Below are 25,304 nucleotides of genomic sequence, written 5' to 3'. Positions count from 1 at the left end.
ATATATATATATATATATATATATATATATATATATATATATATATATATATATATATATATATATATATATCCATTTATCAAAGGGTAACACATTAATTTCGAGAGCCACTCTTAATTGAAAGTTTCTTCTCATGCAAGATTGAATCAAATCCCATCGTTGTTGTTGATGGTAAAGAAGAGTTGTCTATTAACAGATAGATGTTTATTGGCTTTTCTAGTTTGAGTTGGTCAGTTATAGCATCTAGATTGATTTATTTCCTTGTGATTTTTTTACATGCTATGGTCACAAGGCAGCTCTCACACAAAACATACATTCGAATAGTGAATGAACCAAAAAGCCTCATCAATGCATTAGTTGATCTGCAAGAGGAAGATGTGCGTTTTTTACAATAAATTACTTTTTTTTTTTTTTTTGTTGAAAACTTACAATAAGTTGCTTTAATTATAAAGAAGATAAATTTCATTTGTTGAAATTAAATAAACCTTATCATCCCCAACGATTTCACCATAAAAATCAGTTTTCTTGTCAAATCCTTCTTCTTTGAAGGTTGAGGGCTCACACTTTGTTCATTAATCAAAATTGATTGCAAAAAGGTTCAAAGTTTCAAATTGTAGCTTTTATAGGTAATCTTTTACATGTTAGGTAGGCTCTTCAAAACTTTGCAAAGTACGTGTATTTGATAAAAAATGGTCAGATATTATTCATCAAGTGGCTGTAGTTTAGTGGTGAGAATTCCACGTTGTGGCCGTGGAGACCTGGGCTCGAATCCCAGCAGCCACACTGATGCACATCTTTTATGGTAGCTTTTGCATTGCAGCAATTGAGTGTGCAGATAGGCAAAGAAAGGGCCCATATCTTTTCCAGGAATAAATATGAAAGCAAAGAAAGGGCCCATATGTTTACACGTTTAAGGTTACAACTAGTGCATATCCAAATTGGGTACTAATGAGTAATGTTGTTACTATGAATACAACCAGTTCATATATATCCAATTATCAAAGGGTTAGTTACACTTTAATTTCGTTAGCAACTCTTAATTATAAGTTTCTTATCTCGTAAGATTGAATCTATTGTGACTTGAACACTAATGAATCTGTCTCATGTTATATTTTATCTATTTTTTATACATAAATTCCTGAACTCCATGAACTTGCCTTATGTTACCTTTTATCTGATCAAATAATCAGTCTCTAATGTCACTATTTTATCTTTTTTATTTTTTTAATACATAGATTCTAGAACTCCTTGAAACCACCTATATTACACTTTATCTACTTTTTTATACATAGAATTCTCAGCTTGAACGACTAAACTAATTAGCCTCTAGTATCATCACTAGAGGATGCAAATTGTGAGTTGTACGAATATTCTTTCAATCAGTCCATCGCTTTACGGGGCATACAAGGAGTCTAACTCACATCCTACCCTAATTGAGATGGGTTTGAATCCTCACCATGACGTCTTCGGCCATAATTAAGGTCAAGTGATCAACCACTTGTTCTAGCTCAAGAGCTACATTTTATCCATTTTATGATAAAGGTTGAGGATTGAGCAGCTTTCCACCTGTACAGTAGGCTGCCAATTGAATGGAAGTGTCGGCACAGGGTCGTACACTTGTCTACATGTTGCCACGCATCTCTACGCTATTGGTTGCCGACTTGCCCCAGTGTACACCTGTAACGCTAGTGTCCGAGGAGCCACTGTCTGTCTTTTTCCTGGGGAGAATAATATCTCATCCCAAACTAAATCAGTTAAGTTACGTAAAGAGTTGAGTAATATAATTCATCGCCTATATAAATGCTCAACACCCTCTGCTTCACCATCATCAACTCCCATCCGACATTCCTAAGATACATACAACGTTAATTGGCTTTGTGTTTTTGTGGAGAGAATGGCAGCTGAATTTGGAGAGCAATATGGTGAGATGCAAGGCCAAGGCCAAATGCGCAGAGGCGATGGACATGGCATTGGCAACCCTATGGCTATGGAGCACCAGACCATGACCGAGGGCATGCATAGTGGACCCCACGGAACAACTCCCACTGCAGTGGTTGAGGGCATGCATGTCGGTGGACCCCACGGAGCAACTCCCACTGCAATGGAGGGCATGCATCAGCAACCTCAGCTTCGTCGATCCGGCAGTTCAAGCTCCAGCTCTGTGAGTAATTCAGTTCAACCAAACTACTTAATTAAAACCTTAATATATATATATATAGATCTTTCAAAATATATATATATATATAGATCAAATGAGTTCACCATTTTCATGAGTCTACCATTTTTATGAGTCCTTAAGTGGATAAATCTGGGTCATTGAATACTTAATTAAATCAATAATTTAGATTTTGTTAACTGTATAATTGTGCACTTCTTGTGTACAATTGCTTGTACAGTTGCACAATTAAAGAAATCTAAGCCATTAGTCTCTAACATTCAATGACCCATATCTGTCCAAATGGACTCGTGGAAATGGTATATATATATATATATATATATATATATACATATTGGAAATCTTAGAGTGACATGATATATTATGGGTGAATGCATGCAGTCTGAGGATGATGGAGAAGGAGGGAGAAGGAAGAAGGGAACAAAGGGGAAGATGATGAGAGAGAAGTTGGGTGGTGAAGGGCAGGAAGGGGAGCACCACCACCCTGCCTCTGCTGAACATATTACCAGTAATGAAGGGGGAGAAGAAGCGGGTGCAGGTGGCGAAAAGAAGGGGATGATGGAGAAGATCAAGGAAAAGATCCCTGGAATGCACTGATCCATCCATCAACACACGTACCTTAGCTTTCTCCTCGGAAGATACAATAATAATAATGTGCATACTATAAATATGCATGTGTACGTGTGTATGTATGCGCTGTGTGTATGTATATGTTGTATTATATATTTATATATGTATTGTGAGGTTGTGTGAGTCATAAAGCATGGCGTTAGTTTACCTTGTTCTACAGGCCATGCATATATGCAACATCAAGAGTGGTCTTGTGTTGTATGTACAAGCTCCGATCCTTGTATTTCTTGTTAGTCATATACATACATGTCATTATATATAAATAGCTATTAATTAATATCTGTTTGGTTGCATGTTGTTGAGCGTATAATATATAAACATATATAAATGTGCAGTAGTTTAGGTTTTTAATTAAGATAGAGCACATGCATGCTTCATCAACTTATTCGTATTAGAGTTAACATCATGCTAAAGGTCCGAGTCACCCAATAAAAAAGAAACTATGGTCCACATGTTGCTTTGGGGTCCATCAAAAAGTAATTGGCTTGTAATATATGTACACTTGGGGTGGAGTGGCGTTTTGAGCATATAAGATATAAACATGCAATCCATTAATTGAGGTTAGGGGTGTTAATTAAGGTACTGCGTGTACTTGTTACAACACCTAAGTACATTAATTGAGGTAGCTCAACCAAACCCGTATCGCTATAATGCTCTATGCTGACTTGGTCTATTTTCTAACATGTGACTTTTTGTAAAGTTTTGGAACATGCATTAATAACAGGTTTAGGATTTCAAAATTCACTGTATAATTTTATGCAACTAACACCTATAGAAATTAATGCAAATTTTGCCCAATCATCGCGTCATTGCTTGCATAATTATTGGGTTCACAAACAACTTGAATTGGAATTATCGCAGCAGCCCATACATACATAAAGTTTAAATTCTAGCCGCCGGACACTGCTCAACTAGCTAATTAATTCAAAATAAGTCTATAAATTTTACTTTGTTAGCAGTTGTAAAGTGTAAGATTCGAACGACTACAAAAAGAGGTATGAATTTGACCTTGTTATGATCAGTAATAATGTATTAGAAACATTTAGGTGTCTGACATTCAGTTGATACACATTTTACGATTTACTTCTTCCACCGATTTCTGGGGCTTGAGCGGAATTAAATGTATGTGCTGTGTATGTTTTTTGAAAAATAGAGGAGCAGTTCTCCTAATCCCTACCTGTTCTAATAAATAAATCATTCATGCATTCATTCTTTCTGCAGTAAAGATTGACCTATCCTCCTCTCTCCTACTTTAGCCTTGTCTTTTGTAAATTACCTGGTAGCGCAGTAACATTGGCAAATTTACATTTTGAAAGGGATATAACACATCATTATATCTGGTAACATGACAGGTTGGTCGAGTTCAGCCCGCTCAATTCGAAACTTGACGATATTATAAAAAGATGTGGTTAAATAGTTAATATTTACGGACTCATTATCAATTAATTTTAAGTAAGATATCACCTGATTAAACAAAGCATGTTGCATGCTGCGTTGAATTGGCATCATAGATGGTCGTCGTTGGTCTCGTTAAATAAAGTAATTGAATTTACCTCGTCAAGCTATTGCCTATATGTCCAGTTATCTTATTACTTGTACGATACGCAAGAAGATCTAAGAAGCGGGTTAAGGATTCCAGAAATGTTGAAAAACACAGTAAAGCTATGACGAGAAGGTTTCAATCTTGGTTATAATTAAAGCCCTGTTTGGTAAATGACTGTTAGCTGATTGTGTTGGCTGTTTGGGTTAGAAGGTACGATTTGTTGATAACATTAGCTGATTGTAGAAAGTTGTTTGATAGATTAGTTGTTAGCTGATAGCTGTTTGGTATCATTTCTTTTATCAAAAAGCTAATTGAAAAGGCTGCTTTGAGCAGCCTTTTGAATTTTAGCGTTTTGGAGTTACAAAAAGCTTATTAACCAAACAACTAATAGTGGTAAAATAAGCCAAAATTAACTGATAGGCTGATTATTTACCAAACAGGGCCTAAGTGTTTTCTTTTAAATGTTCAAGATATTATAATTAACCGTATTACCACACAACTCTAAGTAAAGATCACAAGTTCAATTCTTAACTTGTTAAAAGTATTAAAAAGAGAATTTTATCAATACCGTAATCTTGATATTTGATAATTACTCCGTATATTAAATTATAATGAATAAATGAATCCTGATAATTAATACTGAGTATAAATTAAACTTTCAGCCAAGTCAGTAAAATTATTGGCTTAACGACCTAAATTGATTTATCTTATTGTAATCTTTTGTCAACTAAAATCACAACATAAAATTTATTTTATCCAGACTCTCAGATAGTAATAATAACTGCAGATTTTCTAATCACTCAGAAAATATGAACTATAAGTAACTTTGCCAAATGTGATTAGGCGGCTTCAAGACTTATGAGGATAAGAAACATTAATATAATAATGCAAAAACATTTGACTCAATCTGGTATCGACTTTTGTCGAGAGAGCAGGTGGCTGTTCCTTGGATGAATCACATAATTAGGCTGTCAAGACTTATGAGGATAAGAAACATTAATATACTCCATAATCATAATAATGTAAAAACATTTGACTCAATCTGGTACCGACTTTTGTCAAGAGAGCAGGTGGGTGTTCCTTAGATTAATGTTTCCGCGTGCTTCAATCACAAGCCAATATAAAAATATGGATGGCTGACCAAATCAAGCCCTCCGGAGACTCCTTAATAATGCTAGCTTGTACTGTTATTGTCTGTAGCTAGTACCAAGTTTACCTTGCTAAGCACTATAACATACGGAAATTATTATGTGGAATTCTAAATTTTACTTTCAAATTTTATTTTCACACTCAAATTTTTTACGTAGACATTTCTCTTGAAACTCAAATGTTGAAAATAACTTATCATTGTCTATCACGTTAAGGAGTAAAAAGTGAAGAAGTAGAATTTGGGAAGATCCGAGCATCTAGTAGAACTCATAACATAAACATATTATGTTGGAATCCGGACTCTCGACCTAAGATCAATCTCATTAGTGAGATTTTTAAGTTGATTTTTGTCATAGCCATTTAAGAGAAAGAAGGTAGAGGAAAAAAAAAACATGTTCACGCGCTCAGCTGGCGCATGCAGTGATGCTCATGCAAAAGGCACAACTTTTGTGTTTCTTAGTTATTCAGAGGAACCCACAAAAATCAGCTCCTGCGAAAAAATCACATTTGTTGAAAAATCATCATCAAGTTTTTTAGATCTAAAAATTAAAAATCATTTGAAAAAAAAAAAAACCTAATGGAGTTGCTCTAATACTTAAAAGTGTCAAACCCTTTCATTTAAATTAACACAGAGTTCATCGATGTTCGTTTAGTACCTAATAATGCACTAAGAATACATATAAGTGTATTCCAACTTTTGAGTGACGAGAAAAACTTGCAGATACTATCGAGAGTGTGCAGTGGTCGTTTCAATAACTTAACATTCTACTGTTTAATTATGAGAAAGCGTTGAAATTCTTGTAACTACCGAATTGGATTGTACCAATAAGAGTCATGATCTACCATCTGTATTGCATTAATCCAAATCCCCTATTGACGTACTAATCATGCCTAATTAAAAATTCTGGGTTCATTGACTCCTTCACTTGTTAATTTCATGGGGCAATTGAATACTACTTTTCCACACCAACTCCAAAACACCATTGATGTATCTGTGCAAGTCTTCTTCCACTTAGACTCTATATATACCCACACCCAATCCCACATATTCATCAGAGCTAACTAGCCATTAGTTTTCAGTACTGTTAAACCTCAGTTTTCCAGAGAGTATAACAGCTTAAGTTTGGCAACAATGGCTGTGTCAATCAAGTGTTTCTTCATGGCCATTACTCTTCTTGCTTTTGCACCGCTTTCGCTCTGTCACAAGGGCTATGGTGGTGGTGGTGGTGATAGTCTGTATCCACAGTATTACGAGAAGTCGTGCCCACGAGCGCTAGAGATTGTCCGGTTTGAGGTTGCGAAAGCGGTGGCTAAAGAAGCAAGAATGGCTGCTTCTTTGCTCAGGCTCGCCTTTCATGACTGTTTTGTTCAGGTACTTGTCAAAAACTTTATTCTGTAAGGTCTCGAGGAGTCGAGGGGCCTTAGTTTATGTTACGAGTTTAAATCTTATCGAAAACAATTGTGCATGGAGTTGTTTATTGTTGGTGTTACTAATTATAATATAATATGCATGTGTGGTGTATTAGGGGTGTGATGCATCTATACTTCTAGACAGCGGGAATGGCATAACCAGCGAGAAGAATTCAAACCCCAACAGAAAATCTGCTCGCGGGTTTAACGTGATTGATGATATCAAAGCTGCCTTGGAGAAGGAGTGCCCTCACACTGTTTCTTGCGCTGATATTATGCAACTTGCTGCCAGGGATTCTACCCATCTGGTAAAAACCACCCCCTCTGTTTCTACCAGATTATGTTTATTTTTGCTCTGATACCAAATTAAATGATATGTTGTTACTATAAACAGAGTGGTGGACCATTCTGGGAAGTTCCATTAGGAAGGAAAGACTCCAGGAGTGCCAGCCTGAGTGGCTCCAACAACAACATCCCTGCCCCAAACAACACCTTCCAAACCATTCTTACCAAGTTCAAGCGCCAGGGCCTTGATCTTGTTGATCTTGTGGCATTATCTGGTAAATATATATATATTAACTAAATCATATCATTGATAGCTTTGTAAACACAAAAACTTTTGATTAAATGCTAAGAATTATTTATGTGGGTGACAGGGAGCCACACAATTGGGAATTCAAGATGTACCAGCTTCAGACAGAGGCTTTACAACCAATCTGGAAACAGCAAACCAGACTCTACCTTGGATCAGTACTATGCTGCTCAGCTGCGCAACAGGTGCCCGAGATCCGGTGGCGACCAGAACCTGTTTTTCTTGGACTTCGTGAGCCCGACTAAGTTCGACAACAGCTACTTCAAGCTGTTGTTGGCAAACAAGGGACTTCTCAACTCAGACCAAGTTCTGACCACCAAGAGTGAAGCCTCATTGCAGCTGGTGAAAGCATATGCAGAGAACAATGAGCTTTTCCTTCAACATTTCGCCTCGTCCATGATCAAGATGGCCAACATTTCGCCTCTCACCGGCTCCAAGGGAGAAATCAGGAAGAATTGCAGGAAGATCAACTCTTAATACAAATACCATAAACTCCTCACTGAAACAGCAGAAGTAATAAACTGTGTCTTGGTTGTCATTTATTGTCCTCTTTTCCCCATTTTTCCAGCTTTTGAGTGTCTGTAATCTGTATTTCCTCATTTTTTTTGATCGGTTTGTGTTTGAATATACATAAAGTATTACATAAATTTCCATTTTCAAAGCTTAGTTGGATCAAAAGTCATACTATGTAGGTTTAAGGCCCCACTGGCCCCCACATGGTTACCGGGATTCAATCTTGCGTCCTTGACCACAATCTGCCACTCAAGAACCAACTGATCTACCTAAGCAAGCATATCTGGGTATATAAAAAGACGACATCTTTATTTTAACAAACTAGTCACCCTAACACTATCACATGGATAAGTTCAGAAACATATAACAATATAAAACCAGTTCTTGCATACAGCATGGGAGAGAAACCACATGCCCCATTGGAACTATATGTTGATCATGCATCATTGTAATGAAGTAGGCTTGATGAAGAACAGATTGAAGCTTTCACCTTTCTGCACAAGTACAGGCCAGTGTTATGAGCTCTGAAGCTTTCACTATTCAGCTTGTGTTAGTTGTACCATGTCTCATTTATTAATCTGTCTATCCACATAAGGTTGATCACAGTGGGAAGCGCAATCCGAGATTCAGTGATGGTGTTGAAGTTCACACACCAAAATCAAGTAAAGCCGTAACTTTTTAATTAACCATTACTCGAGAGCGTGCACTGAAAAATTCCGTCTTGTGACCCTAGCCGGCAAAAGACTACAGGTGATAAACCAATATAGGCTACACATAGCTGATATGCTCAAACTAAGAAGACCAATAATCCGCTCCTACTGGAAGTCAAATTTGTAACTTTGTTTTATTATGCATTAGGTTTCTCAGCTTACATTAAACTAATTAAGCCCCCAGAACCTCTGCCCAAGGGCGCTAGAGAACGTAAATCGCGAGTCGCTCAGTGAATCCTCAGTTTTCACTAGGAGTCGAATTTTTAACTTTATGGTTACCAAGCTAACAATCTAACTAACTTGATTGGATTGCCCTAAATTAAAGCTTGATATAACTAAGTTCAGCTCATTGTGCAGTGGTTTCCATGAATTTGAAGCTTCTTGTGCTGAAACATTCTCAAGTATTCTTCAAGATGACTAATAAGGAAGAAGCTTAATTTTTTACTCCATAGCTTTACAGTTCTCATGAAACTGATTCCAGGTCTTCCCATTTCCAGTCATGATCTGTTCGCTTTGCCAGGATTCTGACTTCTTGTTTTGCTCAAAAATGGAAACTATGCTATTTGCTCTTGGCAGAAATGAAGATGAATCCACTGTATATCTCCAGATGAATAGTAGGTGTCATAATTAACAGCTAACAGTCTAACCTGTAAGACATAGTATAACTGAAGAAGTACTATAATTCTGTGCCCCAAGGTGCACAGTTGACAGTTCTATGAGCCCAGTGTTGGCTTATAAATGGCATTAATTGAATGGACATTAGTATATTGAAATCTAAGTAGTTCCCTGATGCATTGTAATTTGGATGCTGTAATTTTCATTGTATGATTAATGCTTTGTAGTTTGAAATTTTACTGACTTCAGAAATTAATGTATCTGAATGTGGAATTCTGTTTGAGTGTGGATTCTTACTATGTTTCTTTTATGTACATTTGACATTAAATCCATATGATATTTTTGCTAATTTGAAGTTATATATGTACTTATTTGATTCATGTGTGTCATTTAGCGATTTGGAAGCATTAATCGTAAAATCACATAATTAGAGTTCAATTAGATGTTTATTGTAAAGTCATCTTGGCACGAAAATGTTTTCCGTGAGTCGTAAGAGGTTAAGTGAAAGAACAACAATTTGGAAGCACCCTAGCATGACTTAGGGACCCAAATGAGCAAAGGAAATGACCAAAAACATGGAACGAGAACCAAGCGTCACGCTAATGGCAATACCCGTATGTGATCGCAACCGTGACATACTTTGTTTTGTCCGGTAATTTTTCGTATTTTGATCATATCCCAGTCTAGGAATGTCCAAATGAAGTAATTCTAACAGTATTGGAAAGCTATTTCAAAGATATACAATTTTTTTATTAATATCACAAAATCTAGTTCAAACATCTACTAGGTGAATAATAGCTTAAAAATAAGAATATTTTGCAGAGCATAGTCGTCACGATGTGACATTGATCGTGATCGAACCTAGTATTTTATAATAAGGTGTGATTTCAACAGTTATAAAAGGGGGTTGACTGTTTTTGAGGGTCACTTTTAGATTTTCACTCCCTAGCTTCTCTCTACTTAGAATGTAGTTAGATTAGATTTCAACTCAATTACAACTTCATGTCAAGCTTGTATCTTTGGTCTACATTGAATCAAAGCTAAGTTTTTAGTACTTTACATTCAATTCCTTCAGTTTCATTTTGTGCTTTCAATACATGTCATTTCATTTTGCTTTTACTTTTCTAGTCTAATCATGAGTTACTAGATTTTTTATTAGGATTTTGATTGAGCTTGCTCTTGTTATAAATGCTTCCATGAACTCAATTACATAAACGGAGTGTGTATTGAATTAGTTAGCATGGTTCTTGTTGTGTGATAGTGATTTTCTCGATCTTTTGTGTGATTATCTTGCGGATTATATATACTTGAGAATCTATGGAGATGTGTTGTTGCTATGAAAATATGATATTACTATAGCCACAATATTGAATTTGCATTGAAAAAAATAGAAGAGACTTGCATGCTATGTGTTTAACAAAATGTGCAGCTAGTACGTATTGAATTGTCATGAGAGTGAGATTCATTGGTAATGGATAGTGAGCTATGATAATAACATTGGCACCATTGTTGCACCTCCCATGACTCTTGCTAATCCACTACATATATGATCCCCAATCCCTAGCTTTCCATTAACATCTATGCAAGAGTAAGTGACAGTAAGATGAGTCCATGCCCCATTCTAGTAACGAAACAGATTCCACGGCAGTCGAAAGCACTTTGATCACTGACTGCAAACTCCTCATTCGGCGTTTAATTTCCAGAACATCAAGTTGACACACGTGCTGTGCGAAGGTAACCAGTGTGCGAATTTCCTTGCCAATCTTGGGCAGACCTCGGCGTGGGGTACCTCAATCCTCGACTCTCCTCCGGAAGGGATGTTAACGTGATGCGATGGAAGCTTAAGACTTCGTTAATTTTTGGGGCCTCCCGGCCCCTTCTCTCCACAAAAAAATAATTAATTTGTTGAAGTTATTAGCTCTTAAATACTTTGCATGGTTTGTGCTCAACCAAAATTTTCTTTTACACCCTTCTAGTTCAATTATATCTGGTATGAGAATACATTCTCACAAAAATCACAAAAATAGTGTCCCTAGAACAGAGAATTGAAACATATCAATAAGAATAATACTTTTTTGTCATACATTTTCACCCGTCAAATAAATAAGAGATTCCCTATATGCCATCTAAGCCTCATCTATTACATATAAATTACCAAATTTGAAATAGCTTTTAGATCAAGATGTTTAATATATAAATATAGTAGTATTACTCTATCAATAAATTCAATACTTTATAAATTAAGGTTCTAAAACAAATTCTAAGGTTCATATTGTCATTTGTATTAGGATAATGCTAAAGGTTCCAATAGTTGATATCTTGTTATTGAATGGACTAGATTAGTTCAAACATTTTTCAGGGTACTACCAATTCTCATGGGAGTCTGACCTATATATTTATTCCACTTCGTTCACATTTTTTGTTCTATACTTCTTTTAATTTCATACTTCAATGTGATAATGTGATCTAGCTGTGGAGTCGTAGAAGCGGTAAAGGAAGGGATATTACATCACATAGATACAAAGTGTCGGACTCGTTTCCTCGTCTTATGAGGCCTATATTTCCCTAGCAAGTCAGCTTTGCCAGATCCATTGAAAGTGATGATAAGTAAATAAGGAAACACTTGAGCTTTGTATAGAACTTGTATGCTTGAAATCTTAGATGGTTACAAATGCGGCCCCTTGAGGGGTATTTGTATCCATCCCACATCCTTAATGGATGGAGGAGATCAACTTGATCTTACAGTTAAGATTTACTCTCTAAAACCCTCCAAAACTCTAATATACACACTTGATGATTCCCTAGTGTTCTAGAATATTCTAAGCATCTAGATTCCCTAGTGTTCTAGAGGTACCTCTAGTGTTATGTGTATGCTTCTAAAATATTCTACCAACTATAGGATGTTATGTATAAATGCTATAAAAATCCTAAAAGATGTAACAAACCTGGAAAATGTGTAGGAAAGTGTCATGTGCTTTAAAATAGTCTATCTAAATATGCACAAAGAGAAGTCGTGAAAGTTTCCCATATCTTAAATAAAGGGAGTAATTGTGAGTATTACTTAGCACATATGGGTCAATCAGGGGATTGGAAGCTATCATTTGGGTGTATTCCCAAAAGGTATTGGGAATTTGTTGCATTCTACGTTTACACGTAAAATAAAAGTCTAATTCTCATTAGAGGGAGGCTGAAGTATTAAAAAAAAAGAATATTTAAATGTGATTTATTAAAATTTAAAATTAATTACACTTTATGTGCTGCGCAAAAATTGATTACAATTATTGCAAAATCTTCCAAATTCAAAATTGATTACAATTGATTAATTTTATGTCTATAGTTTTAGAAATATTCCAAATTTAAAATTAATTACAACTTTGGAAAAATCAATTAAATTTACTGATATGGTATAGTTTTACAGATATTCCAAATCTACTGATATGGTATAGGTAAATATGTAATAATATCTCAATAATTACTTACTATAAATGTTTGTATCCTTTATGATGAAAAAGAAAAACAATTTCTTATATTTAAACACGTTTTTTACCTTCCTTTTTCTTTTATGACTATCCTCGCATCCTTCATGTGACAGCATAATATGTCTTTTAATTGTTCAAGAATAAATAAATTTTGAAAAATAAAAAATAAAAAACAGAAAATAGTATTAATCATATTTTTTTTTCTTACTATTCTGTCTAAAGGTCACATTCGGCCCACCAAAGAATTTTTTTCCCTACCACTGTTGCAGCAAATATAGCCTTTCATTTATGGTGTTCGTATCCTAATCAAATATTCACTCAACCCCCCCCCCCGCGCCACCTACCACCCCACTATGGCACTATCCCCGCCGTTAGATATATATAAATATATAGAGATAGATACAAGAGACCACTGCATGTACTCACTCATATATACATATATATACATACACTCAGTATATGTATATAATATTGGACTACTGAGAACGTATGTGGTTTTGGATCAGATCGAAGCCGAGAAAATCGAGAAGAAATGGAGGAGAAGGCGGCGGCGATCGGAAACGGTTTGGACTTGGCTATCGTGATTGCGACGGCGGTTATGGTCGCAGCCGGCGCCGTTTGGTTGGTGGTTGCGCGGCGGAAGGAGACGAGAAAACCGGATAACAATGACGGAGAAATTGACGGCAGAGTTCCGAGAGGGAGCTCCGGCTGGCCGCTGTTAGGCGAAACGCTCGATTTCATAGCTAGCGGTTACACCTCCCGCCCCGTCTCCTTCATGGAGAAACGAAAGTCTCTGTGAGTAAACAGCCTTTCCTTTTCTCTCTCTCCATTTCTCCTTAATTTTTTTTTTTAAATTTTCCTGGATATTTCACTCCTTAATCCTTGATTGACTTTTATTCCCATTTTAAAAAATTCTAATTTATATATTTAAAATTTTATATTACTTATTATTAAATTTAAAAATATAATATATAATTTAAATTTACAATTTAAAAATTTAAAAATATATATAGTTTAAAATTTTACTAATTTGGAAAACTCACACCTAAACTGTTTTGGCTCAAAATATAATATATTAAATGAATAATAATGCATTAATATTGATAGAGATGGGGGATTAATCATGTTAATTGAATTCCGCAACTAGCTGTTCTCATGTCGTCTTTCCATTATTGCCGACACCACCTTATGAATAACTCCGTGAAGTCCAAAAATTATTTGTCGGCCTTTAGTTTGGTGATATCCACTCACAATTTTATAATTTTTTTTCACCGTTAGTTGCATCTAACAATCTCACGTGTGATATGGTTTGGTCCCTTATGTTTTGTTTTTTTACAAGTAAACTAATCACATTCTAACTCTGATACAAATCCTAATGTCAGAATTCGAGCATTTTGTCTTGATGCGAACAAGAATTAGTAGTATATGGTACGAGTTTATAGTGTTTGCTCATAACATCTCGTAATTTAACAAAAAAATGTTATGTAATACAATTCAAAAGCTTATTTTCATGCTTTTTTGTATTATTATAATCATTTTGATTTATAATCTATATTATAAAAATATCTAAATTAGGCTAAATATTTGGTTAAATTAAGTATTAAAATAATGAAAAGAAAAACATAGTGGGACAAAAATAATGTAAAACATCAAATTAGTGAGGAATTTTATGTAGTGCCCTTTAAATTATAGTTCTTGATTCTTTAAATAATTTTTTTTTTCCTTTTTCATTACATTAGGGAGTAAAACATGGCAAGAGTTTTGCTCTTTAGAAGGATCTTTAAAAATTTTTCTATAACGGCTTAGAATACCCTTTTCTTTATGAAAGAATTTTGCATTCAGTACACGAGGGTATGTAATAAATAAATTTTGTTCCCCCTATGTAGTAGTATGGAAATCATATCGGAGAAGGTAAATCGTATTAGAAAGATTTTGTGTCTTCTTATGTGATATTCTGAACGAAAATAATATTAACAAGAATTAAATTTATGATTTGTAAGTACAAGAATTATGAGGGTGGAGAGAGAAAGATGGGGTTTAGATGAAATTAGAGTACTTTCAAAAAAATGGAATGAGTGAATGAGAGTAGGATGAAAGAGGGTTTGACTAAAAATAAGCATTAGATGAAATAGTGGCCAATGAGGAGGGGAAGAAAGGAGGGGGTAGAAGGGGGATGATGCTCTGACTGCAAAAAGGAAACATCTTTTTCCATGAAGCATTGTACCCTCCCCCTTTTGCTTTACCAATAGATGGCTACATTATTACTGCAGCAGCTTCCTTTCATCAAAAACAAGAAAAGATTTTGCAACAAAGCAGCATTCATTTTACTAATTATAAAAGCTGCCACTCCCCCCAGTCTACTATACTAGCAACTGTACCCTACTATCCTAGTTACATCCCCAACCAGAAAAACCACCTCCCCAACCTCATATTCGTGTTGTTTTGTTAAGTCTTAAAGTTAAATTAGTTGGATTTACATAGTCATGGATTTGCAGTGACTTTATAAGGTATAGGATATAGTGATTATAGGTGATCGGGATTATTTCCTAGGATCCGTGCTTATACGGTTGTCGGTGTTGGACCTTTGCCGCGTGTTTTGGTGACCCGACCTATTTCGACTCGTTTTGAGACCTTTTCCGACCATCTTAACTGTTGAGCCTATATGCTTAGCTTATGCGCAAATTCCTTTATTGTCCTTACCGGCCAGGCCTGGGACCGTACGGCTTGCCGACCTATGTCCCAGCTATCAGATTCCGTATTTTTAGGAGCATCGATAACACGTGTGTGGCTCTTTATCCGCCCCAATCAACACATGTGCATGGATTTCACGTGCTTGTCATGCCGAAGGGTTGGAACCTGTCCCTTATCCTTAGCTATAAATACCGCATTTATTACAAAGAGATAGACTTTTGACTGATTCCAACTACCATCCTTACACCCGGGAGTGTCCGACATCAATAGGTTATAAATAGAAAATAGTGATTTTTTTGTTTCTTTTTTAATTATTTTTGTGTATGTGGTAGAGATAGAAGAGTATATCCTTCAAGTGAAAGTTTTTGTGATATATATAGCTTGGATGGAAATTAATTATGTGTGGGATTGTGTTGGAGATTAATTAATGTGTGGGATTGTGTGTTTGTTTGATGGGTGAATAGGTATGGGAAGGTGTTCAAGACACACTTGTTGGGGAAACCAATCATAGTATCCACCGACCCGGAGGTGAACAAGGTTGTGTTACTGAACCACGGCAACATATTCGTGCCGTCCTATCCGAAATCAGTGACGGAACTGTTTGGCAAGAATTCCATACTGCAAATCAACGGATCTCTGCACAAGCGAGTGCACGCACTCATCGGAACCTTCTTGAAATCGCCGCTGCACAAAGCCCGTCTCACCACTCACATCCACAACACTGTCCGCCGCTCGCTGTCGGCTTGGGCCGATAAAAACGGCCTCGTTATTTACCTCCAAGATCATGCCAAACAGGTCCCTATCCATACCCTCTGGCCACTGTTTATATCCACCCACATGCATCCATTTATTTACAATTCCTAGCTAGTTGTGGACCCCACCTAAAATATGATAGATTCTTTTTCTTCTTTTTTTTTAAATAATTTTATGGTGAAAATAGTAATGAATAATTGAATATTATACTATATGATAATTAAGTACAATAATATTATTATTTTTTATAAAGAATGTTTCAGATGATAAGATCGTTGATTTTCTAGCCTTAGCTTTGTTATCATGTGCTTGCTCTATCTTTCCTTCCTAGAACCCTCATTAGTCTTGATGAGCTTAGGAGGTCGTCGGATGGAGGGATAGTGCGTGGTGGTGACATGAGAAGTGGAGAATGACTAATTATGTGAATACATTTTTACATGAATACATATATACTTTTAAATAGAACTTTCACATTGGTAAGCTTAAAAATGAATGATAAGTTATAAAGACTTATTACAACAATTATTTGATTTGACATTATATGTAACGATATTGATTATGTGGGAGCCTAACAAAGCGTGTAATGAAATTATTATGAAGATATGTTTGGTGGGTGAATATTGTATGTACTGTTATATGCAAATATAATATTGTACCTTGTAATAATTTTTATTCTTTTGGATACCCTAAGATTGCATTTGAAGTTCTGGTCAAAGTGCTGTTGAGTGTCGAGCCAGGTCCAGATTTAGATTTCATGAAGAGAGAATTTGAAGAATTCATGAAGGGGCTAATATGTTTCCCTGTTAAACTCCCCGGAACAACGTTGTACAAGTCCCTTAAGGTATGCGACATTAGTTTTCATTTAATTGTATAATGTTTGATACTTGATTAATATTTTAAAGATAAAAATATAAATTATAGGCAAAAAAAAAATTGTTGAAAATGGTTGGAAAGATGGTGGAAGAGAGGAAGAATGAGATAGAGAAAAGAGACGATCAGAGGAGTTCAACAATTGACGCAATTGACGTGTTGTTACGCGACACAGGAGAATCGGACGTGACGAGGCAACGACTACCGTCAGATTTCATCACTAGCAACCTCATAGAGATGATGATTCCCGGTGAGGAGACACTTCCAACCGCAATGACGCTAGTTATCAAATTCTTAAGTGACAATCCCGTGGCGCTAGCTCAGTTAGTGGTATGCATTCCTATTCATTAATAATTTATATAATTTTCAGCTTTTTAAATAATCTTGGTGGGCTCCTTTCCAAAAAAATAATACTACGCAATAATTTTGGTGGGTGTAATAAACGGACGGATGGGAATTGGCGGGCAAAAATCAGCGGTTGGGATCAGACTGACGCCCACGAGAGTGCAGTGGGGACACGGCAGAGGAAAAAACGTCACTCGTATGATTGTGCAGTACTCGTATTTTTATTAAAAAATATTTTTTAAATTTAATATTTCCATTTGACTTTTAACGTCACTGTCTGCACGACCGCACGTGGGGCATCCACGTGGGTGTAAGGAGTATGGGATGTGTCGTCGCCGTACGTTTTCGATTGGACAACTTTCTGCCATGGACGCCCTCTACTTTTACTGCTTTGTCCCTCCCTCTTGTCACCGCCTTTATTCCTTTTGCATTATTTTTCCCAAAATTTCCACAATTTCTTTTCTTTTCTTTTCTTTTTAATCCAGATCCCAGTGAGTTACACACTACCGCCCAATCATATATTCTTGTTCATAATTTGTCATTCAAAAATCAACAGACCTATTTGGTAGGACATTTTTATATAAAAAAATAATAATTTTCTTGTTGCAGGAAGAGAACATGGAATTACGTAAGCTAAAGTTGAACTCCGGGGAAGAATACATTTGGACTGACTACATGTCACTCTCCTTCACTCAAAATGTAAATTATTATACTCGTAAATGTCCTGTATCTGTCTTTTTAAGTTTTGACTAAAAACTTTAACTGATTGAGAAATGATTGAAAATGTTAGGTGATTAGCGAGACCCTAAGGATTGCAAATATTATAAATGCAGTGTGGAGGAAAGCACAGAAAGATGTCAAAATCAAAGGTCTGATTCCTCCCCTATTCGCATGTGAATTGTGATTGAAGGCAGAAAATCAAATCAACTTTATTTTCCGAGTAATAATTCAAAAACAGTAAATAATTTTTTTTTTTTTAATGTTTTGGTGTTATAGGACATTTGATACCAAAAGGGTGGTGTGTCTTGGCTTCCTTGACGTCAGTGCACATGGACGAGGAAAACTATGAAAACCCGTACGAGTTTGATCCTTGGAGATGGGAGGTGTGTATGTTCTCCTGATATGTCTCCGGATTATAACAAAATTATTATGTTTCGATTAATTCAGTTATAATTTTAATGTGTGACAAAAATATTTGTTGGACAGAAGCCGGGAATTAACATAAACAGCAGCAAGTTTACACCATTCGGTGGTGGTCAAAGGTTGTGTCCTGGTCTAGAACTCTCCAGGCTTGAAATCGCAATTTTCCTGCATCACTTCGTTACAACCTATAGGTATATTTTAAATTTTTTTTACCATTCCTACATGCAACCTATAGTATATTTTAAATTTTAAAGATAAAAAAGTTGGATCAAAATTGATCATGATGTTAATTAAAAAAGTTGGATCAAAATTGATCATGCTGTTAATTTAGTAACTAGATTACAAGTTTAACTATCAAAGGGAGCGGTCTATTGGCTTCTCTTGAATCATTAAGCTATGACAATCTAGGCTGATTTACTTCAATTCATTGTGATCCTTTGTCAGTTAAGGTCACAATATGTGATTTGTTCAGTGCATACCCTCAGGTAGTAGGTTCGGGTTTCTCTCGTCACTCACTCAGCTATGACAACCTAGGTTGATTTACTCCATTGGGGTTATTTGCCAGTTAGGGTCACAAGACGTGATTTACCTGGTATATACCCTCGGGTAGTAGGCTCGGGTTTCTATTGTCACTCACTCAGTTATGAGCAACTTAGGTTGATTTACCTTATTGTGATCCTTTGTCAATTAAGGTCACAAGCCGGGATATACCCGTGCTCATCTTCAAATAGTAGGTTTGGGTTTCTCTCATAACTCAATAAACGAACGAAAAATAGTACGGTAGTACAGCTGAATATGGTATATTTAATTGTATCGAATACTATTACTGCTGGTGCTCTTTGTGATGAGTTTATTTTTGATATTATTGGTGACAATAGTAAATTAATAATTGAGCAATAATGGGGACTAAGAAGGGTGAGGTTGTGGTGGACAGGTGGGTGGCGGAGGAGGACGAAATAGTGTATTTCCCAACGGTGAAAATGAGGCGGAAGCTGCCCATCGCCATCACGCCCTTAGCCGTGGAGCATCTTCTCTAGTTCAGATCAGACCAAACAAATTTCTGCTCAGTTGTCCCATTATTATTCCACCTTTTACAGACCTCAGTAGTATTTGTGTCGCCATTTCTTGCTTCAAACACTCGCACTGCAACTCATCAGGCCAACTGGAACGTTGTAATTTTATGGCGATGAGGCCCAGGCCAGTCTGTAGATTCAACCAGGGATCGGAAAAGATTGTATGGTCTTGAATAGTTTTGAGTATAAATGTTTTTTTTTTTTAATTCAATTGGTAAGTTAAATTTTACTTGAATTATTTGCTGTTTTAATCATGATTGATATACATTAATACAATAATACAATAATACTTCCATTGAGAGGTTGGTGCATGATTAAAAAAAAGGACGAGTTCAAAATAAAAATGATTAGAGTGAAAGTTATCTATCCGTTTGGTATGCCTATAGTGGAGGGACAACCTAGGAAAGTAATCATGAGTCATATACGCTAAATTACTTTTCTTAAAGTTACTTTTATGCACTAAACGTTGGGTCACTAATTAACAGCCATTAAAAGGGGAATTTGATAAGATAAAGGATCGGAGAGGTTAAAAGTTGGTTCAAGTGTATCAGTCTTTATGCTTTATGGGGCCAGGATTTGGATTAGTACTATAAAGGCCATTGTGCAAGTGGAGAAAATCATTATTGCAACCTTAATTCTTAATTTGTTACCTAAAAGTCACGATTATGTCCCATGGGATTGACAAAACATAGGGTGGTTGTGGACTGATAATATGAAATTGAAAGGTGGTGGCGGTCCCGTCCCATGTTTTGCGCACGTGCATCGCCGCACCCCACCAATAATGCCCAAAAGGAAAATATGTCCGCATGAGTAACTCAATTGATTCTTAAGTGATAAATTCTTAACAATCGCAGTGTGGAAGTTATACTAAATATAGTAGTCTCATTGATTTATTCATCAGCAATCCTATTAGGCCGGGATTCCTCCTACTTAATGGATCGTTGAGTGACTTTAATTTATCCATCATCGACTATCCTATTAGGCAGGGATGTGGGGGCTCAGAGGGTGAGAAAATTTCACATTTTGTGAGCAATATATTGTACATTACGTGGCAACCCTACAATATTTTAAGTTTTCAAGTCAACTCCCATAGAGCTATCTATTGACCTTCTTTAATTTGTTGAACTTTCTTAATTTGAGTCGAGCACTTGTTTACTAGGGTCACAAAGCAACTCATTGGGAGTAATTCTAAGCAATATTTATAAACTGAATGCAATTAATGCAAATGCAAGGTCCATGGACCATTGGCAATAACAATTGGCCATAGCTAAGCAGAACATGTTTTGACAAGGTATAAATTCAGTGCATAATCTTCCACTTGATAATTCTAATAACAAACAAAAGGCATCGAACCAAAAGGTTCAGGACAACAGGAGACCATAAGTCCATACAGACTGAGCTGTGGAAGGTTGCAAAGAAGCAAACACAGAAGACAACGTCGAGACCTATAACCCCTGATCGGAGAAGAGCAAAAGAATTATGGCTGACATAAGAGATTCAAGTAAACAGAATGTTTAAGCCATGACAGCCGCCTTCTTCTCTTCCTCGAGCTTCTGCAGCTCAGCTAGTCGTTCGGCCCATGCCCTTTCCCTTGCTACTGCAGCCATCTTGCGCTCAACTCTTTTAATTAGTTTCTTCTTTTTGGCTTCCTGCACCAGAGCCTTGCGCTTTTTCTTTTCAGACTGCACATCGTAGAACAGAACTTTATCCAGAGGAAAAGTAGGGTCTCCAACATAAAGACTCAAATGTAACTAGGAAAGAAATGGACATGTTACGTTGGCACAGGAAGGGGATGCAGTTATACAAAGCATTCAAATTCTTTGTATTATTTATATAAGCTCTGATCTGTATCTCCGTCAAATCTTGATACCAAAATGTCACATTTTGGTTCTTGAATTCTGAATTCATTTCTATATTGTTTCTTAAAGTCAGGTCGTTTTCTGCAGTATATGATCACTACTTTTAATACACTCAATAGTATACAGTATTACAATTCCCTAAACCAGCCCATATGAAAGACCTACTTTTTACAGAATCAGTAGTGATTTAGGTTTCTATCTGTATTAAGCAGAGCACTCGATGAGTGCCTCACAGGCCCACGTTTTCCTTTTGCGTTATACTTAAAGGTAAAATTTATAAAGAGTCCTAGTTCAAAGAGAAAAACTTAAAACCTTATGATCAAATAAGATAAATCACTTAGAACAAGTACATTATATGAAAATTCATGCATATCCTCAAATAAGAACTACTGACATAAGTTGCCCTAAATCACAATCGGGTACAAATGTCTGTCATCACACTCAAAACCACTTAAACAACTTTGACAAAATTCATAAACCAACCAAAAGCAGAATTAACACTTCTATGTCTGATTCCATAACGCACATTCTTTGTTGAGTGTGTGCATATGTTATGAGGGGACTCATTTAGCCACAATCCTAAAAGGCAGTCTAATTGTCAAGAAATCGCATCATGCTCAGAGAACAAAACCAGGGAAAAAAATATTTCAAAAGCACATACCAAAATAAACGCCTTGTGCAGTTTAATTCTCTTCTTCTCATTCCTCCGCTTCACACTCCCTTCATTGGGGTTCTTTGGAGGTTTTGGGTCATGGGGCAATCGCCTAGCCACAGCATACGGCCCTACGTTCCAAGAATAAGGCCTTATGAAGCATTTTTATTTCTTTTTTTTTTTCTAATATATCCAAACAAATTATTTTCATGTTTTTCCAGCCATGAGCTAAAAAGGTCCCAGCTTTAAGTATTAAAGCCTCCATTCTCCAATACTCCAATAGCAGCAATATAGAAATCACAAATGCTTAACCCTTCCAACATAGTTTTTAACATTTCTTTCAGTAATATATCTACATGCTTATAACAGTGTAACAGAAAGTCATAAAGGCCCTGTTTGGTAAATGGATGCTAGCTAATTCGGTTAGAAGGTATAACTAATTAATAACATTAACTGATTAGCTGATAGTTGTTCGGTATAATTTATTTTCTCATTTTTTGATAAAGTTGATTTAAGCATTTTTTTAATTTTAGCATTTTGGAGTTACAAAAAGCTTATTAACCAAAAACTTATATTGATTTTTTAACAAAATAAAATAGCTAATAGTTGCCAAATAAGCCAAAATTAGTTGATAAGTAAACTATTTACCAAACAGGGCCAAAATTTCCATTTTTCAAAAAAATGGTAAAACCCCTAAAACCCTAATTATAGCGGCGAAGAGGGAAAATGACGCCAAAATGAAAACAGACCTGGAGGTTTGGGGATTGGTCTTTTACGCCGGGACTCGCTTGGTCTTCGCTTCGGATACCGGGTGTCCGTTAAGCTGTGGAAGGCGCTGGACGGCGGGATCCATGGCAGCTTAGGGCGGAAGAGCGACCGGAGCTCCGGCGACAGGGAGGGAAAGATGGAAGGAGACGTCGCCGATGAAACGGCGAAGATATTCCGGTAAGAGAATAGGGCTCTGGAAACGGGTCGGGCGACGGATCTTATGGCTCCGAAACCCATTGCTTAGTTTACTCTCTGATTGGGGGAGACGGGAGCGGGACGGAGGTTTACTGGAGGAAACAGAGTGTGTAATGGAAAGGCATAAACGACGCCGTAATATCACGACTAAACGTCACCGTTTAATAAACAAGGTAGTAAGCAAGATGAATTGGGCTTAGGTCCATTGTAGTAGCCCAACCCGGAGGCATAAACTTTACTTTATACATTCTCGGCCCAAATCTAAAACCCACCAATATGTAATAGTAACTGCGTAAACCGTGATCCACACAGTTATGTAGATCACAGTTTAAAACGATCTTGTTTCACATAATTTTTTTTCATGCGACCCATTGCAACATACATTTTTATAACTCATAATGTACATTATTCTAACTCATAAAATACATTATCTTATCCCAAAAATTTCATTATTCTAACACATTATGTATATTATTTCAACACATAAAGTACATTATTCTAACTCATAATACTATTCTAACTCATAAAATTCAACGACGTCATTTTGGACTGTGGTTCACAGAATCACAGCGGTGTAGACCGTATTTGCCACCAAAATGGGCCATAAACCCTTTTTGGGCTGCGACTCTTGGGCTAGATGTTCACATAGTAGATAGTTCCATTATTGGGAAAGCTATTTCGATGAGTCATTATAAAAGTTTGAATTTGAAACCTTGCGCTTGGGCAAGATGTTCATGTAGTACCATTGTTAAGGTATGAAAATTTTGTTGAATTTAATTACATTTAATGATGATTTATCAATAACATAAACTACTATTAAAAGACAATTCACAACTTGTCATGACAAAATTCTATTACAAATCATGATTTTTCTATTAATGGACAATAAAAAAAATTTCAACATATAAGAATTTGTCAATTTTTTTAAAAATAAATTTTCAGAAATATCTTTTCTATTGTATCATATCTACACCTTTGTGGAAAAGAATTGAGAATGACTTAAATTTAAATTCTATGGAAAAGAATTATTTGGAAATAATTAGTATAAATGCTCAAATGTTCTCACATATTAAAAATATATGAGAGTAATTTAAAGTTCGTGTTGCAACTTTTCTCCCAAAAGGTGTGTGGAAAATAAAATATCAAAAGGGAGTGAGGATTTCATTTTTCTCAAATTTGAAGAATAAATTTGCTAAAGATCTCGTGGTCTAGTGACACCCAGTTTACACTCCTACATGGAAGAGGGTGAGTTTGAATCTTACTATATTATGAGTTTTGTTTTTGCCAACACATCTTAGTTTTTACATCTCATGTGTGTTTTAAAGGTTATCACAAAGGATCCAGTATATACCCACGTTACTAATTGCGAAATTTTCTCGTCACCCAAATATAATTTAAAGTGACCCTGTCATTTTTCCCTTTATTTTCTAGCTATTGATCATTTTTGGTGAACCGCTCAAATTAATTTACACTTCTCACGAAAAGCCTATATATAAATATGTTTGTAGTATTAGTAACCATAATAATAATATCAATCCTCATTAATTCGAATGCATTCATAAACAATATTTTACTTAAAGTCAACGATATGTTGCGTTGAATCATAGCATCTTTGAATATAAACTTAGACAACATTCCCAAGAGAAATTCAATGATAAAAATCTTTTCATTTTTTTTTTAAAAATTCATGCAAGCATGAATCACGATAATTAAGAAGCCTATCCTAGCTTGAAGATGAAGGAATGTCCACATGCATGTTATAAGGATTCGGAGCATGCCAAACCCTAATGAGTTGAGTTGTCCACATTTTTATTTATTTATTTTATTTACTTTTGGTTGGTACCACTTAACATAAGTGGTCTCACCCTGTTCTTGTGCCACAATCCATGTCATAATTGTGCCAAAATTATATTATGAACTAAGAATGTGAGCATTCAATTAAAAACATTTTTTCTCTCATAAAAACGAATTTAAAAAAAAAATAGTGATGTTTTAAAAAAATAAAAATCAAGATACGAAAGCGAAAAAAGATCAAATGTGAAATTTTAATATATACACACAGAGTAATGTTACATTTTTCTCTTAATATTCACTTCCTCAGAGTCGCTATTTGAATGATTCTTGTTCTCTTAATGGCG

The 25,304-nt window shown here is 35.7% G+C and overlaps 4 protein-coding genes and 1 non-coding gene across 5 annotated transcripts; 4 read left to right on the top strand and 1 right to left on the bottom strand.

Moving 5' to 3' along the window:
* The first annotated feature begins 711 nt into the window (after nt 1-711).
* Nucleotides 712-783, top strand: TRNAH-GUG. Its single transcript has one exon. It is a non-coding gene; the product is annotated as a tRNA-His (tRNA).
* A 1,069-nt stretch (nt 784-1,852) lies between these two features.
* On the top strand, nt 1,853-3,099 carry LOC115998430 (dehydrin DHN2-like). Its single transcript, XM_031238010.1, has 2 exons — nt 1,853-2,161; nt 2,558-3,099. Exons 1-2 carry the CDS (start codon nt 1,895-1,897, stop codon nt 2,771-2,773), a joined length of 483 nt encoding a protein of 160 aa, XP_031093870.1. The 5' UTR covers nt 1,853-1,894; the 3' UTR covers nt 2,774-3,099.
* Nucleotides 3,100-6,544: 3,445 nt separating this feature from the next.
* Nucleotides 6,545-8,151, top strand: LOC115999739 (peroxidase 72-like). Its single transcript, XM_031239639.1, has 4 exons — nt 6,545-6,870; nt 7,025-7,216; nt 7,303-7,468; nt 7,565-8,151. The coding sequence occupies exons 1-4, from the start codon at nt 6,631-6,633 to the stop codon at nt 7,975-7,977; spliced, it is 1,011 nt and encodes a 336-aa protein (XP_031095499.1). The 5' UTR covers nt 6,545-6,630; the 3' UTR covers nt 7,978-8,151.
* A 5,068-nt stretch (nt 8,152-13,219) lies between these two features.
* Nucleotides 13,220-19,955, top strand: LOC116000340 (3-epi-6-deoxocathasterone 23-monooxygenase CYP90C1). Its single transcript, XM_031240405.1, has 9 exons — nt 13,220-13,612; nt 15,973-16,303; nt 16,953-17,102; nt 17,183-17,461; nt 18,086-18,175; nt 18,267-18,345; nt 18,473-18,579; nt 18,683-18,810; nt 19,554-19,955. Exons 1-9 carry the CDS (start codon nt 13,350-13,352, stop codon nt 19,654-19,656), a joined length of 1,530 nt encoding a protein of 509 aa, XP_031096265.1. The 5' UTR covers nt 13,220-13,349; the 3' UTR covers nt 19,657-19,955.
* Nucleotides 19,956-20,908: 953 nt separating this feature from the next.
* LOC115998431 lies at nt 20,909-23,258 on the bottom strand. The gene is made up of 3 exons (XM_031238011.1): nt 22,953-23,258; nt 22,213-22,334; nt 20,909-21,374 (listed from the first exon to the last, which is right to left on the bottom strand). Exons 1-3 carry the CDS (start codon nt 23,206-23,208, stop codon nt 21,207-21,209), a joined length of 546 nt encoding a protein of 181 aa, XP_031093871.1. The 5' UTR covers nt 23,209-23,258; the 3' UTR covers nt 20,909-21,206.
* Between the last annotated feature and the right edge of the window lie 2,046 nt (nt 23,259-25,304).

This window comes from Ipomoea triloba, chromosome 12 (genome assembly GCF_003576645.1).
Source record: "Ipomoea triloba cultivar NCNSP0323 chromosome 12, ASM357664v1".
In the NCBI taxonomy this organism is placed as follows: domain Eukaryota; kingdom Viridiplantae; phylum Streptophyta; class Magnoliopsida; order Solanales; family Convolvulaceae; genus Ipomoea; species Ipomoea triloba.
This window is presented reverse-complemented; position numbering and strand designations above follow the sequence as displayed.